Here is a 17,786-nt window from a genome sequence, read left to right as displayed (position 1 = left end):
GGCAGTCATGGGTGATGGTCATCGTTGTACGTATTCTTAATTATATATAGTGCTTATATTTTAATGGACGCCATCTTGTTTATATCTAATTACGTGTAATTAATATTTTTATATATATATATATATTAATTTCAGGTATAATTTATATTTATTTAATGTACGTAACATTTATATTATATTATACATATAATATTATAATACGTACGTTTAATTTGTGTAATATAATTTATATAATATATAATTCTTATATAATTTTATTTAATAAGTATAATTTATTTGTCTATCTTTTGATAGTTTATTTAGGTTAAATAATGTTTAATGATAAATTGATGGAATATTTCAATGAGAATTGATAAGAATGTCTCATCTTTTTTGCACGTGTTTTTCTTGTTTGTAATCATCACTTATCGTTATTACTTAACTATACACATATATATATGCATATGTATGTGTATATATATTTGTGACTTGGCTGTAATCAATATTTGAATATCATCATAAAAAAAATGTTAACTTCCAATGTAGTTGAGTTTTTAAATGAATTATAAAAAAGAGTGATTACGAAGACTTTTCCTATATTATGTTATATAATATATGTGATTATAAATTATATATGTATGTTTGTAGAGCGAAGAGAGTGTAGATACGATTAATTTAATTTTTTTCTTAGAGTTATCATAATTCTTAATAACTTCAGTTATGTTTGCGTTTAAAATAGAACTTATGTAACATGAAAGTTATATTATAATTTATACTAGTATACGCTATGCTATATATTATAGTATAAATAATATTAAGTATAATTTATATTTATCAAATAATAATCTCTTTAAATATGAAATAATAATTAATTTTGTATAAAAGAAAATGAAATAAGATTTCAAAGGTACTGATATATATGTTGTAACTTTATAGTTATATAGCAGGTAATAAATGATGTATGTACTATATACAACAAAGTATTTTATGATGTAAAATGAAATAAAACAAAATTTTAAATATAGAGTTACGTATGTATGTAACTTCAAAGTTATATGTTTTAACAAAGAGATAAAGAAAAGAAGAATCTGATTGAGCTTGAAACTTTCTTTTGAAAGTTTTAAATTTTTTGTGATGTTGCGTTTCGTATTTCGCAATAAAGTGTAAAAAGAGTATGCAGACTTTCAAGTCTGTAACCATCATGTGAAGGAATATCGAGTAGATGGCAGACAACGTCAACGAGACGTGATAATTCGCAATCGAGCATGGTGAAATCAAGTGGGGCCTCGTTCAGTTGATCCTCAACATCCGGCGGCCATTGTTGCATCAATGTGTCGATATCAGGCATTGCTTTAGTTAACTGCACAGCAGGCGGATGTTTACTTCTGTGAAGTTGATTCATATCTTCGATCCATTTCTCTATAGCCTTAACATTTTTTTCTGCATCCTCGACTCTTTTTATTACTGCTTGTCTAGGTGCACCAGCACTTCTACAATGAGTTCTTAATTGTAAATGTAATACAGCTGGGTCGGATTGTTCTGTACAAGGTTCGTCCAATACAGCAAGACCTATTTTATCCTCCACTCCGTCTGGTCTAGGTATTTTTATGAAGGCATCTATATCACCGACTGCTGGTATATAGTCAGGAATAAATGGCACCAACTTGTAATTTAATTCTATCTTTTGTGGTGTATACCTGATGATCAGTTTAGGAGATAAATGTTTTTATTAATTCTTATCTTAGAAAAAAAGCAAAAATATCGTTCTATATGATTTTTGATAAGAAAGAAATTCTATAATACCTGGAAATATTCTGAAAGAGTTCCTTTAATTCGGTTGATACATTGAGATCTTCGAATTCTTTTGGATCGTATATTTCCATTTGTTTGGATATACTTGATCCTTGGATATCATCGTCGTCTGTTTCTTCGCTATCTGATGGATCGCTACCGATCATTAATGATTTACCAAATCTTTCTTGATCAGGATACCTTTAATTATAATCAGATTTTGAAAAGTACTATTAATTCTCAACAATATCTTATTTTATTTTTTATTACAAAATTAATTATTAATTCGTATTGGCAAGTTAATCTTTTTATATATATATATATATAATAATTTTTTTTTTTAGATACGAACAAAAATTGATTTATAAGTATTTATTCGATTACCTTCGAAATTCGCGCCTTTCGCGCGGTGAGGTAACCTCCAAAATGTCAGGTCCGTCGTTCGTAAAATTTCTTCGACCTCTTCTTGAACTTGGTGGTCTTGGATGATTAATAGGGCTTTTAATTTCTTCTGCATTACGAACTTCGATACTTTCGTCGAATTTACTGAACGGCGAAATGTCTTGAGTTTCTTCGTCCTCCTCTTCGCTACTGTCCTTGATGTCCATTGAAGTTATTTTCAATGATTTGAAATGATTTTAATAGTCATTAGTAATTATTATATTTTTTATTATATTATATACTATTATTACTATTATATTTTTATATATTATTATAAGTATTACGACTAACCACTGTATGTATCGTCGAAAGAACGAATCTTTTCTATTTGTTTCGTATTTCGTTACCATGGTTTTTATATCTGGTCGATCATGACTCACCTAATGGACATTCTATATATATGTGTGTATATATATATATATATATATATATATATATATATATATATAATATTTCAAATCTTTGAATAATAATTTTTTTTTTATAGTATTGGAATTTTTTTTTTAATGAAAAAATATCTAATATCTTATCTGGATATCCGAAAAATTAGAATAAAATTAGAATGAAACTAGAAGTGGTATGTATGTAGAAAATTTTCTTATGAATGAAACGTTTTAATGTACTTTATAAGTAAAAAAAAAATTATAATTTGTTTAAACAATCACAAAAAGTTGAACAGTGTTAAACAAATTTTGAAAATTTTTATATAAATGTGGAATATTTAGTTAAAAATTTAATTAAAATTGAATTTGATTTTATTTTATTATTTATCATTCTGAGACACACGCACACATATATATATATATATATTCGTTATTATGTTTCTTTTTACAAAAGGACAACCGGAAACTATAGAAATAGGTATTCTAATATCAAGGAAGTCATATATTGAATTTATGAGACATACAAATACACACACACAGACATATAATCAAAGATATTATAAAATCTTTTATTTTCTTCAAAAAAATCAGATAAAAAATAAATGTTCTATATAAATAATGTTCCTTCTTTATGAATCAGTCTAGACGCGTCGGTTCTATATCGTTAAACATTTTTAACAATGGCGAATTTGAATTTTGATCAAATGAAGGTATATATATATATATATATATATATATATATATATATATATATATGTGAGTCCTTTTTATCGATATTTTTACTTTTTTTTTTTTTTATACTGAGATAGACATCGTTTATTATTTTCAATGTGCCTAATAAATACGTCTTAATACATATATATATGCTACGTATTTCCTATGGTGAACTATAGAACAAAAAAAAAACAGAAAAGATATTTGGAAATTTCATAGTCACAGTCAGTCAACCAAGCTTGAATAAATGACAAAAGATCAAGTGCAACTGATAAAACTGTATTCCGGTTTGACGAAAGAGACTTACGTATATATTATATATGCATCCATACATAAACAGATATACAAATGTATTAGCACGTGTCGGTTACGGTAAATAAAATCCTTCTATACCGTCACTTGAATGTATGTGTGTGTTACTGAATCCTTTTCATTTTATCATTAACGATTGTTTGTGCTTGTTCTTTTCTTAACAAACTCGTTTGTGGATTTTCGTATAGACCGAGAAGATCGTTAGATTGTTAATTCTACTTTTTAGTCTAACGACATGTCAATGTAATAAAAACCGATAAGGCTCACACGGGTTTAGATCAAATAAAGATCTATCAGGACAAATGTACTCGTTTGTCATATTATGTTATCTTGTCTATTATCAATCGTACGATGATGTATACGTGTATATAATGTATATGTATGAATATGTGTATTCTGAAAAAGAAAGAAAAAAAAAAAAAAAGAAAAATAAAGGAAGATAAAGCAAATAATGTTTAACAAGAAAAATAGTGGAGGGTAATTACTACATCTAACGAATTGTTCATAGATCGATAAATTATTGATAATGATCTACATATTAAATTTATGTTTATCTTCGATGATAATTTTTTCATCTATCTATGTATGTATGTTCTATGTATAAATTGTACCTACATGTGTTATTAGTAGTTTCACAATTTATATGTGTGTGTGTGTGTGTGTGTGTGTGTGTGTATATGGTTTGTTTCACGAACCATAGATTTAACTAGTTACAGTCAGATATGGCCGGTTTACCGGTTTACTTTCACCCATGTAAATTCTCTCTCATCCCTTTGGTGTGTCTCTTCGAGGTCGACCGCGTCACTTGACCATCGTCATTTTGACGACGAATATACTGCAACATGTTTTATGCTGTCATCGAAGTCACTCTCGATAATGTATATTACTTCTTACGCATCTGTTTATATTGTTCATTTCTTGTATAATTTCAAGAGATAGATCTACAAGTTCTCTTTCAATCTCGTTTTGTTATATAACGGAATTATTACATTGCTTACTGTAGATGACCTTGATTGCATTCGTTTCTACAGATAGAAGAAGAAGTAAAAGGAAAATGTTAATCGAAACCACAGTGTTTTTATCTTCTTTTATTTTTGTTTATGCATGTACATATGTATATAACATTATAAATTATATATATTTCATCTGTTATCTATTTTATAATATTATGATAATAATATTAATATCAAGTATACACGTAATAAGGCAAAATTATATTTAGTTTGTAAGTTTATTAGATATTTGTTTCATTATCAATATTTATTTTGTAAATGAATTATTCTTTTATCATTTATTTTTTATTATTATTTTTTTTTTATTCACGTTTTGAACTAGAAATTTTTTTGCTTGTTTCTTAAGCAAGATTTTTTTTTTCTATTTTCTTTCGGTCCCCCTTCACCACTAAGAAACTTTGACCAATTAGAATGCAACCCAAGTTCGCAGGTATTCCCCTAGCTCTTTGCCTGAAGAATGTCTTGCCCCAAGGACTGAACCGTTTACGATTCCGATAAATTTTTCTTAGAAGTCCACTGATCGGACCAGTCATCTCATTGATGCGATTGGTTAAAAATAAAAGAAGAATACTTCAAAATAATTTTCATTCTACCAGTCTTGAAAATGATCATTACGATTTTTTTACTTATATACAATTATATTATTCAAAATAATTATTCGTTTGAAAGGAGATTTAGAAGAATTAACAATTTATTATTGATGTAATTAAATTACTTACATTTTTGTTAAAAATTAATGTAAACTCAGATGAATTAACGTGATACAGTGAATTAATATAAAGTTATATATAGTTAGATATGTAAAAATTTTTTGATCAGCATGAATTACAATAAAAAAGAATAGGAATAGGTTTTTAAAAAATGTTTGTATTAATTGTTTAATAAATTTATTTACTTCAATTTATTGTATCTCATATATTATTTATATATTATAAAAATATCTATATATATATATATATATATTCAAAAATGAAAACACATAAATATAAAAATAAAAAATTTTCTTTTAATAAAATAAAATATAAAATTTTAACTTTAATCGCAGATTAGAAATATCATTTTTTGTTGATTTCTTTTATTGTATTATAAAAAAATAATACATAACGAAACAAATATATATACGTAAAACAAACTATAATTACATAACATATAATATATTACACGCGTCATTCACAATGAAAACAAATAAAAATAACACATACTCTTCAATTATCGAGTTCTGCAATTTTTTCTAATGAGACCACCAAAGATCAAACAGATCTTTTTTTTGTACCAACCAATCTACCAGTTTCCCTTACGGATTGAACGAACTATATACAGTGTGTCACAAAACTATTGTCACACGCGTGAAGGATTGACAAAAATATGAAAAAATATTTTTTGTATTTTTTATTTTAAAAACATATGAAGATTATATTTGCCAAGTCTATTTGGTGTTTACTCTATTGTACATATGATTTTTTTTTTTCAAATAATCTTTAATATTTTACCATCTTCTCATCAGTCTACTTTGTAAATCCCTTTTATTAGTGATAACGTGTTTACGTATTTTATTATCTCATGTCTGTTTTAGATTATTTAAATTGTATTATATTTACATCCAATGTGACTGAGGAAGTTTGTTTATAATTTTTCGAAAACGTTTATTTTTGTATAATTGTAAAATTTTTTATTTATGTTTGTGAAGTCATTTGTTATCTTGATATAATTGAAATCTATCGAGAATAGTTTTTTTTTTTTTTTTTTTCAAGCAATTTCTTTTAAATTATTTTATAAAATATTACATTCTTATAAAAGTACATTATTTCAAAGTAGATCTATGTAGAAAGATCATTTAAAAACCAAAAAAAAAATACAGTAAAATCAATGCGACAAAGAACATAATTTGGTAGACGTAATTAGAAGAAAAAAATATATCTCTTTTCACACGGTTACACTTACGTACGAAATTTTAAGTACAATACAATTTTTAATTTTTATTTTTAATTAAATTACAAAAATTTAAACATTTTATGTGCCAATAATTTTATGATCGTAATTAATCCACGAAGATGTTTAACTCTACTTTCCTTTTTAATTTCAAACGATATCTTTTTTTTCATTATTTAGTTTTATTCGCTCCAACTTTAAATGTTATATATTTTCCAAAAATAAAATAAAAAAGAAATACACACATATATATATATATATACATATATATAGGTATTAATCATTTTATTTTTCATATACCTGTAAAAACTTGTAGGGTGTGCAGAATAATTTTGTGACTCACTGTAGACGAGTCGATTTCAATAAGAAATGTTCCAACACAATGAAAGTAAAGTGTGATGGTGTACGTTCCAGATGAGACAGAGTTTCCCCTTCTCGATCGAGTTTTGATTCGTTGTACTCGATCATGGTGATAGTTCGGTTATCCCTACTACTTTCGAAGGAGCACCTTCGTGACAGGTCTACAAGAACGATCGTGAAGCAGTCAGTGGTTGTTTCGTGCTCAAGTAGGTAATACTCTCACGCAAGAAACACGTGCGAGTACGAATGTCAAAATGTTGAGACAAGTTTAAACATAAAATCAGTGTGTTTTTTACGAGATTCTCTAAACTCAAGTAAATCTCTTTTCGAGGACAACTGCCACTTTTTGTTTTTTTTATTTATTTATTTTTTTTTTTCGGTATTTCGGTACCTCTCTTTTCTTCGTTTTAACTCTTTACCAAGGATACGTCGTTACTCGTCGATCTATTCATTTGAAAGATAAAAATGGCAAAGGTAAGAATCTCACACGATATACATTTTTATGAATTTATAATAATTTATTATTTTATTTGTAAATTTATTCTTATATTTGTATTAATATTATATAAAATTGTATGTACATATATGAGATATGTTTAGCATTAAATCGTGCATATATATTTTTATATATATTATATGAAATTATTATATAATTATATGTATATAAATATGTATTAGTTACTGTTGTACTGGTTGTGTTTTTTACATGATAATCGTGAAGTTATGGTCGATGTATTTCTTATTATAAAGAGATTTTTATAACAATTATAATAATTATTATATAATATATATTTCGAATAATTATAATATTTAATAAATAAATGTGCAAAGTACACTTTGGCAAATGATACAATTAGTATTTAATAATAAATATTGTTAACATATTTAAAATTTAATTTATTACTGTGTCAATGGACAAAGAGTTGTTTATGTTATAATTGATTGAAAGTTATTATATATCTATACACAAGTAATTAATAATTTCTTAATATTAAATTACAATAACAAACAAAATTTTTAATCTCTTATCGAATGTCAGATCGAATCTTTTTTTTGTAAATTGAAATACAAATTAATTTTTTCTTTTTTTTTATCAAGATTCTATGATGCGATCTTACAATTATTATAGAAAAAAGAAGAAAAAAAGATTCGATCGATAATCGATTGATTGGTCGAATCGAAGTCATTATAGAAGATGAACAACACATTCCATAGTTATGTTTGTGTATATACGATGTAATGTAGTTCTTACTTTCGCTTCGATCAACGAAAAATATTAACGTTATGGTTGATCACGTTTCACGTTCATTCAGAAATAACATTCATGTTTTCTCGTTATTGTGTCTATCTTGAAAAGAAATCAAGAAAGAAGAAGAAGAAGAAGAAGAAGAAGAAATCGTCACGATATTTACTCAGACGTCTCGTCAAGGAAAATCTTTCTCTTCTTCTTTTTCTTATCTTTTTTTTTTTTTCCTGATTCGATTGTGATCTTGTGTATGGTCAAAGTACAAGGTGGGCCAAAAGATCTTAGAATAGATTAAAATTTTCTAGAATGGTAAGAAATGTTTCCACAAATGGGCAAAAAATCCTTAGGTGATCTTAAATAATTACTTGTTTACGAGACTCTTTTTAAGGCCATCTAGTTAGACTTGTTGTTCTGTAAGTTTTAGGCTCGTAATTTTATAATTTGAGAAGAGTAAAGATCGCTGAAATAGTCTCGAATATAGAATAATTGATTTAGAAGTATATCCAGTTCTTTCACGAACGCCTCAAAGGATCGAACGTTTACAAAATAATAATAATTTAATAACAGAAACAAATAAAATAATAATAATAATAATAATAATAATAATAGATTATTTTTATTTGAAAAAAAAAAGAAAAAAAGAAAGAAAATATATAGGAATTTGATCGAATATTTAAAATCGTTAATTTAATCGAAATTATCAAAAATTGTAAATTCTGGTTCGTTTTTCGAATTTGAAATTTATTGCAAAAGTAATAAGAATAAGAATATTAATCATTTTGACAGTCGGTTTATCAGTATTGCTTGTCGATTTTTGCGATAGTACGATTCTGGAAATGTAATCTCTTGTCAGATTCATAACGTAAACAGAATCGTTAAACGCGTCCTGTTTCATACTAATTCTACTCGGACGATAATAATCTAGGTTTGAAATACAGGTATATACATATGTATAGCATGTGTTGTATATTATTCGCATGAGGAGGTCGTTATCCCTGACTTATTTCTTTTCTTTTCGAGGACGACAAGAATTCCTTGATTTTCATAGATCTTACAATAAAATGAAATTAAACTATACATATGCATGTATGATTGAAAATAATATCGTGATATTTAGTCATATCATGATTTCCATTATGATAATTTTACAAATATTCTAATCTTATGAACTACAGAAAAAATGAAAAATTATAGAGAAATATTTTTTTGTGTTTATAATATCTGTAAAACGAAATAATACAAGGAAAAAATATACAATCTGTATATGTTACACGATATATAAAAATATTCTGACGTTATGAAAGAAAGAAAGAAAGAAAGAAAAAAAGAAAAAAAAAAAGAAGAAAAAATGATACAGAATTTTTGTATTTTTTCTAATCTTTTTTTATGTCTGTTCAATAGATCTAAAATTATGATGACAATCTCGACTTTCTTTCGGATTTCGATTTCTCAAAATTCTTCAAATTTAATCGGACACAGATAACTTTCGTACGACGAAAAATAAAAAAAAAACCGAGAACTTTCACACGATTTCGGTTCACTTCTTTCTTATATTTTTTATCTTTTTTATTTCATTTTATTTTATTATTTTTCCTTTTTTCTTCACGAAATCTTAAAAACTAAGATCGATCAAAGAAGAAAGCGATTGTTTTTGCTTTCTCACTTTCTCGTAATTTTTAGGGAAAGAAGGTCTTGTTATTACATAGACTTGGTTGTTTCCTGCATAATATCATAAAAAATTCCATGTGGTAGATTAAATAAACGAAATTGATTTATTTCTTTCACGTGTCAATTGGATTTGGTTATTTTCTGAGTAAATATCATCGATGTAGAAAGAAATTGATTTATTTCTTTCAAGTGGTACATGACACATATATAAACAAATTAAGTTGCATTGAATTTGATTTATTTCTTTCAAGTGGTATATGACACATATATAAACAAACTAAGTTGCATTGGGCGATACCGCGACACTCTTCAACAGTTTGGAGATGTATATATGTATATATAATTAAAAGAGTTATGTCAGCTTCGTGTGTTGAACATCCCGTAATTACGTAGATGAGAGTTATTTAAGTCTCCGATGACCACTTTGATAAGAGTTACGTAGAAACAGTGAAAGGAATAATTTCAAAGACGTTGCATTCCAATTTTTTTTTTTTTTTTTTTATATCTTTTGCTTCTTTACTTGATCTCTAATCTATTAATTAGAAAAATTAAGGAAAAAAAGGAAAATTAATTGGTTTATATTTTCGAAAATACAAAATTCTGTTACGAGAGAAAAGATGAAAAAGAAAAAGAAAAATAAAAAAGAAATAAAATCTAAAAACTTGTAAGGTCATCAAATCGGTCAGGCTGTAAATACGATTAAATCGTAGAGTTGTTAAACCGGCTCATCGTTCTTTACGAGATGCTTAACTTATCATTATAGATATAATTTAATATAAGTTATTATTTAATAGAATATTAAATTGGGTTGATCATTATGTTTCTTAATAAATAATTTGGTCAATAAATATTATCAAAATTTGTTGTACCGTTTGTAATAGTATAAAATAATTGGAGTTGACTATTAAATAATTTCAGAATTATCCAATACAAAGATATTGCTGTTATTTATTGGAATGTAATATACTGAATGCTGTCTAAGTTGAAACTTGGAAAGTTCTCAAAAATTAAGAACATAAATTTTATCAACTTATTTCAATTACACTTTTTGTGTACATTTTTATTATACTTGCAGAATTAAAATAAATCTTATTGCCATTCAATAATTTTAGGAAAACGAAAAGGAAATCAATCTTAAACGATTCGGTATAGCAATTTCAGTTTGAAAATATTCTGCGAACTATTGTATTATAGGGATTTGTTGGAATTAAGGATTCACTAAAGGAAGAAATTGAAAAGGACAACAGGTCAATTGGAAATACTCCAAGTCTAAATTTAAAATAAGAAATAAAGAAGGAGTAGTCGATAGAATTATAGAAAGTAATAATTTACAAAGAACTTTTACATCGTAATGACAAGAAGAGAAATTTTATTGTGAGGGATAAATATTTTTTAAAACATTGAAAAAATCCTGAAGAATTTCAAGGATAAGGTCTGGATAGCTTAACGATTTAAAAAGGTTACTTGGAAAATGAAAGACTTAATTTTCAGATGCAAGTGAAGAGCTTAAATCTATTTTTATGAATCGTACATTGTATAGTTTATATTACCTATAACTTTTATAATATATTATATATATATATATATATAATACTATAAACGTTATATATATTTTTGTATAATATATATTATATAATTTGTATTTATTTATTTATTTATCCGTCTATTTTTCTTTATTATTATACAACAAGTTCGTCTTTTAAATGAACTTTCTCTTCTAACAGATCATCTTTCTCTCGTCAATTTTTATTACATTTTTAATTTATCACAATAAAAAAATAAAGAAGAATATAATTTTTTTCAATATATTAAAAATACATTAAGAAAATTTGGATCTTGTCAGAGTATTATTACGAAGATATATTCACGCGATGTGAATGAATAGAATGAAAAATACATCCAGTTAACAATATATAAACGATTAATATGTTATATCTAAAAGGATATACATATGTAAAACGTCAATCAAGTAGAGATATATAAAAACATGCGATACTTGCATACATAAGAATGAAATCTTACAGAAAACATGAGTATATTTTAATTATTTTATTGTCATTCAGTTATGTTAATAATGTGGTCTTTTATGTTTGGTTACGTGTGGGGTAGTAAAATTATGCTAGATAAGTGTTATTAAATCGAAAAGCATTCTCTTGTATTTTACTTTTTTTTTTTTTAATGTTGGTATTCTAAATAGCTGATCAATAAATCAACATTCTTCTTTTATTTTTTTTTCTACCTCTTTTTTTGCTCGGGTTAAACAACTTTTCTCGCATACTTTTTTATGCTCGCAGAATTCGCAATAGAATTTACCTAATAGCTGTCGACAGTCGTTCAAGTTAGATGTTTAGAAAGTGTCCTTGAAGATCTACGAACGTGTATATTTTCTTCTAGTACTCGAAGATCGACGACCTTTGTGGTTTATTTCTTTTTATTATAAGATTCAATTGTCTGCAACAAGATGATCATAACAAGAAAATAACAACAATAATGACAATAATATTAGCAACAACAACAACAGTAACAACAACAAAAATAAAAAATCGTTGGGATAAAACAATGTAATCGTTAATATCAAATTGATAGATTATTTCAAAATGAATTTCTTTTTTTCATGGTTACATTTTATTTGTTTCAACAATTACAATAGACTTTTTTCCAACAATTTTAATGAAAAAATATTAAATTAATGTTTATTTTTATTTTATTTATTTTATTTTATTTTTTTCTTATTGTAGGCAGGTAAACATAATCTGGGATTTATTGGAGACGATGGCAGAATTAATGGTCAGACTAATGGTAATCTTAAAAGTTCGAAAAAAATTGAAAAAGTAAGTTCAGATTTGAAATACGTATTTAATAATAACAATATGTATACAATATATATATATATAATACATTATATATATATAATAATAACAATATATATATATATATATCGAGTTATATGTAAAAAGTATTTTTTTTAGAACGACGACAATTTTAATTTCAATTATGGCGTCGAAGATAACAGAAAAGTTACTCAACCAGTAATGGAAGAACTGGTAAAGTTGAATCATTTTATATCTTTTTTAAAATTCATTTTCTTTTTTTATAATAATTAAGCAGTAATTTCTTATTATCGAAAATTGTTAAGACATTTTATAATAAAAATAATGATGTTGAAAGACAATAATAGAAAAAGGTGTTGAAAGAGCTACATGGGGCAACAGTATCGAATTTCTCATGTCCTGTATCGCCATGTCGATTGGTCTCGGCAATGTTTGGAGATTTCCATTCACGGCATATGAAAATGGCGGAGGTGTTTTTTTGATACCTTACATAATCGTCCTTTTCGTCGTTGGGAAGCCCTTTTATTATTTGGAAATGATATTAGGCCAATTCACCAGCAGATCATCCGTTAAAATATGGTCCGCAGGTATCATTCTATTGTCATTAATACCAACTCTAATAACAAAATTAAATAATAGTCTAATTAATTTATTTTTACTTTTTTTTGTTTTGTATGTACGCGTTCCCAACAGTGCCAGCATTTCGTGGTGTTGGCTGGGCCCAAATGTTTTCTATGATTGCCGTTGGTACTTACTATTGTTCTTTGATATCAATGACCTTATATTATTTGATCGGTAGCTTTCAATCTCAGCTACCTTGGTCCACATGTCTTCTCGAATGGGGAGATACGTGCGTTGATTCCGTAAAAGCTGAAAATGCAACAATTCACAATGGCACGAATATGAGAAGTTCCGCTGAATTTTATTTCACGTGAGTATCATTTCTGTATAAAAATCCGATTGAATCCGATTAAATCCGATAACGTCGAAATAAATCTGATTGTAACGTCGACAAATTTTTTAATCGGTGGGGTAAGAGAAAAAGATGATTTATACTAACTTGACGTTTTGAGATGTGGTCTTACAAGATGCAACAAACGTATTAATATTTTTCCATTTGTATGGATACGCGTAGATATGCACATCGTGAATAGACTTTATCTTGCATAATTATGACGGCTTAACATGACTCAGTAAAGTTTAATAGAAGATCCAATTGATATCTCTCTTGTAAGTACCTCTACCTTGTAAGTTTTCGAAACGCTATCAAGTTATAAATATCTAAATGCGTTGTTGATTTCATGACGTGGTATATAAAAGGAGTATATCTCGATGAATCAGAAATGTAAATAATTTTAATTACACCCTTTGCTCGATCGTTGTATAAAATCTTGGTAGAATCTTTTATAAATTGAATGATATTACATTGACCACGTTTACGTTTTATTATTATTACATTGAACAAAATACATTGACCAATATACATGTTATATCTATTATTGAATATATTTGAGATGTTGATAATAGAAATGAAAACAATTTTATTCTATTATGTTATAACATAGTACAATACCATTACTCGTATGTTGATAATGTTTTTTTTTTATTATACAGAAAAACGGTATTGAAGGAAATACCTAATATCGATAATGGGTTGGGTCTACCCGATTGGAAATTAGTCCTTTGCTTGTTTGTCGCCTGGTCAAGTATTTTTGCTGTCCTTGTACGTGGAGTTAAAAGTTCTGGCAAGGCAGCCTACTTCCTCGCAATATTCCCATACGTGATCATGATAGCTTTGTTGATCAGGGCGGTGACCTTGGAGGGAGCAAGCAACGGGATAATCTTCTTCATTCAACCGAAGTGGGACAAACTGTTCGATCCAAATGTCTGGTACGCTGCTGTGACACAGTGTTTCTTTTCACTGTCAGTTTGCTTCGGTGGTGTCATCATGTATTCGTCCTACAACGGCTTTAGACACAATATCTACAGGTTATTCTTTTTACCTAATACGATATAACAATATATTTTATTAATTAATTTTGATAAAAAAAAAGAGATTAATTATTTTTTTTTTGTATATTAAGATCGATCTTGGTAAGATCGTGAGAATTGAATTTTCTTTTTTTTTTGTTTTTATGTACGATTTATTGTCGAGTTGGATAATAATAAATGTTGTTTTAGTTATTTGAATATAGAAGTTTTTGCAGATTTTTTTCATGTTATTATTACATGGTAGTAATTCTATGTTATAGCTATAACTTATGCTAATACTGTGTCAATATTAAAAATTATATTCTGAGAGAAAAAAATATCAATTATAATTTATTCAAATTTTTAGAGACGTCATGGTTGTGACCACTTTAGATACCTTCACCAGTCTCATGGCAGGATTGACTATTTTTGGGATACTTGGTAATTTAGCTCATGAACTTGGCACCGATGATATCAGCAATGTTGTCCGTGGCGGGACTGGATTAGCCTTCGTTTCTTATCCAGACGCCATTGCGAAATTTACGGTCTTACCAAATGTAAGAAAGTTTTACTTAATGATGTCGATTCGTTCGATTGATTACGCTTTTTCTTTCGTCACTGCTCTCTCTTTCTTTTTTCTTTATTGAAATATTGTACAAGTATTTTACAATTATTTTTAATTTACAAGAGAAGAAGAATAGATGTATAAATTATTCGTTATTTATGAGTGAGAGAGAGAGGGACAGACAGAGAGAGAGAGAGAGAGAGAGAGAGAGAGAGAGAGAGAGAGAGAATGAGAGAGTTATGTCCTTCGAGTTCTCAAGGTACTCAAGATAATTAGATCGAGTGATAATTCCTTTCTAAGCACCGACGTCATTAAAAATAGTTTGTTCCGCTTCGTTGAATACGTATCATCGTATATTATTGTATTTCTAAGATACGATTAATATACTATAGATACTTATAGTCCATTTGTTTAATCCATGACGAAGTAAGTAGATGTACGTTTAATTATGAATTTATATATATATATATATATATATATATATATATATATATGAAACTATTTACATAGTAAAGATTAGAATTTATCAATCGATATGAGCGTGGTTTTAATTTATTATATATTTAACATTATTTTTATATTTGTTATAGTTGTTTTCTGTATTATTCTTTCTAATGCTCTTCGTTCTTGGAATCGGAAGTGCTGTTGCACTCGTTGGAGGAATCGTCAGTATAATCAGTGATCAATTTCCAAGTTTTACGCATTGGTATATTGTACTTGGTACATCTATCTTTGGATTCCTTTGTGGTATTGTTTATTGCACACCAGTGAGTGACTCTTTATTGTTTAATACTTAAGATAAGCTAATTTTGAAAATATGTATACAATTTGAATTTTGTTTAATATATTAAAGAAATATTAATTATTTACAGGGTGGTCAATTTATATTAAGTCTGGTTGATTATTACGCTGGCTCCTTTATCATTTTTGTCTTGGCTACGCTCGAAGTGATGGGATTTTTTTGGATCTATGGATTAGAAAATTTCTTAGACGATGTTGAATACATGTTGAAAAGAAGGCCATCGATTTATTGGAGAATTTGTTGGGGTGTAATAACGCCAGTCCTTCTAGCAACTATTTTAATTTATACTATCATTGTACTGACACCACTCACTTATGCTGGTATCTTGTATCCTACAAGTGCATATGGTTTGTATTATTATTATATTATTATTATTATTATTATTATTATTATTATTATTATTATTATTATTATTATTATTATTATAGTGTTTGTTATATCCATTGATAACAAAAAGTAGTAATATGAAATCGATTCAATTATTTAGCGAACGATTAAATTTAATTTTACGATACTCATGTATGCATTTTATTATTTTACAAATTTATTTAATATTATAATATTATTTTTTTATAATATTGTTTGAGAACATTTTTATTTGATTAATATTTGTTATCAATTTTAGCTGCCGGATGGTTGCTATTTGCGTTTGGTACATTACAAATCCCATTTTGGATGTTATACACGATAATGTGTAAACGAAACTTGGGCATGCCAAAAGTATAAGAAATTAAATTTTATTTAATATATATTTATATATATATATAATTTCTGATAATGATTAATTAATTTAAATAATAATTAAAATTGTATTAAAACAAGAAAAATTATTTTCTTATTTTAGATGATCACAAACTCTTTCAGTCCCTCGGTCGATTGGGGCCCAAGAAATACTCAAGAATTAGCCAGTTGGAAGGAATATAAGGAAATGATGAGAAAAAAACGTGAGAAACGTAATTGTTCTAAATTAAAACAATTCGTTTATGTTCTTTTTTGTTTAGAAGAGAAACTCGTATGATCTCGTTGTTAAAAAGAAATCGAATTTATGTATTATTATAACACCTCGCACGTACACAGACACACATAAATGCACGCGCACGTGCATATGCACACACGTACATATACATTTCTTTTTTTTTTGACGACATACATTTTTTTTTTTTCATCAAAATGGAAAAAAAAATCTCTTGACTGATAATACTTTTTTTTTTATGTCTTTATAACATTAAAAAATAAAAACGAAAATATATGGATATATATATATATGTATAAAAGAAATAATAATAAAAAAAATTTATAATCAAGTATAAAAATATAATTAAATATATATATATATATTACGAAATTCTTCTTTCGAATTTTTTATTATATATTTTCTTTCTTTTTCAAATATATATATATATATATATATATATATATATATATATATCGTATTTGGTTTTTTTTTTTTAATGTTACACAATACCAAGGATATTTAATAAATTCAAACGATTGCATTTTTATCTTAAAACAGGATTAATATAATTATATAAATCTTAGTTTTTCATATCTTATGACGTCTTCTATAAATAATTTATATTTAAATCATTTGAAATTATTATAAAATATTATTATTAAGAATGTGTAATATTTTTTTTTTTTAATGTTTTATTATACAGTATTATATTCATAGACGTAAGACATAAAAAAAGAAAGAAATAAAAAAGAAAAAGAATTGTTATAAAGAAACGGTATAAATGAACAATACCAAAAAAAAGAAAAGAAACAAACAAACAAAGAAT

General features: G+C 26.3%; 2 protein-coding genes and 1 long non-coding RNA gene across 6 annotated transcripts; 1 reads left to right on the top strand and 2 right to left on the bottom strand.

Annotated features, from left to right (window-relative positions):
- Nucleotides 1-891: 891 nt before the first annotated feature.
- Nucleotides 892-4,471, bottom strand: LOC122630242 (intraflagellar transport protein 46 homolog). 3 transcript variants are annotated; one of them, XM_043814548.1, is made up of 4 exons: nt 4,356-4,471; nt 2,155-2,366; nt 1,783-1,971; nt 892-1,676 (listed from the first exon to the last, which is right to left on the bottom strand). In XM_043814548.1, the coding sequence occupies exons 1-4, from the start codon at nt 4,371-4,373 to the stop codon at nt 1,100-1,102; spliced, it is 996 nt and encodes a 331-aa protein (XP_043670483.1). In that variant the 5' UTR covers nt 4,374-4,471; the 3' UTR covers nt 892-1,099. The 3 variants fall into 3 exon arrangements, with proteins under 3 accessions (XP_043670483.1, XP_043670485.1, XP_043670484.1); XM_043814550.1 differs by having other exon boundaries at nt 4,316-4,430; XM_043814549.1 differs by lacking the exon at nt 4,356-4,471 and having other exon boundaries at nt 893-1,676; nt 2,155-2,454.
- Nucleotides 4,472-7,075: 2,604 nt separating this feature from the next.
- Nucleotides 7,076-17,181, top strand: LOC122630239 (sodium-dependent nutrient amino acid transporter 1-like). Of its 2 annotated transcripts, XM_043814536.1 has the most exons (11): nt 7,093-7,396; nt 12,575-12,667; nt 12,806-12,880; nt 13,005-13,254; nt 13,361-13,598; nt 14,282-14,656; nt 15,006-15,195; nt 15,794-15,970; nt 16,076-16,352; nt 16,631-16,725; nt 16,850-17,181. In XM_043814536.1, the coding sequence occupies exons 1-11, from the start codon at nt 7,388-7,390 to the stop codon at nt 17,021-17,023; spliced, it is 1,953 nt and encodes a 650-aa protein (XP_043670471.1). In that variant the 5' UTR covers nt 7,093-7,387; the 3' UTR covers nt 17,024-17,181. The 2 variants fall into 2 exon arrangements, with proteins under 2 accessions (XP_043670472.1, XP_043670471.1); XM_043814537.1 differs by lacking the exons at nt 16,631-16,725; nt 16,850-17,181 and adding an exon at nt 16,413-16,515 and having other exon boundaries at nt 7,076-7,396; nt 16,076-16,367.
- On the bottom strand, nt 12,794-13,937 carry LOC122630244. The gene is made up of 3 exons (XR_006327438.1): nt 13,728-13,937; nt 13,423-13,537; nt 12,794-13,283 (listed from the first exon to the last, which is right to left on the bottom strand). It is a non-coding gene; the product is annotated as an uncharacterized LOC122630244 (long non-coding RNA).
- Nucleotides 17,182-17,786: the final 605 nt, after the last annotated feature.

This window comes from Vespula pensylvanica, chromosome 6 (assembly GCF_014466175.1).
Source record: "Vespula pensylvanica isolate Volc-1 chromosome 6, ASM1446617v1, whole genome shotgun sequence".
Lineage (NCBI taxonomy): Eukaryota > Metazoa > Arthropoda > Insecta > Hymenoptera > Vespidae > Vespula > Vespula pensylvanica.
This window is presented reverse-complemented; position numbering and strand designations above follow the sequence as displayed.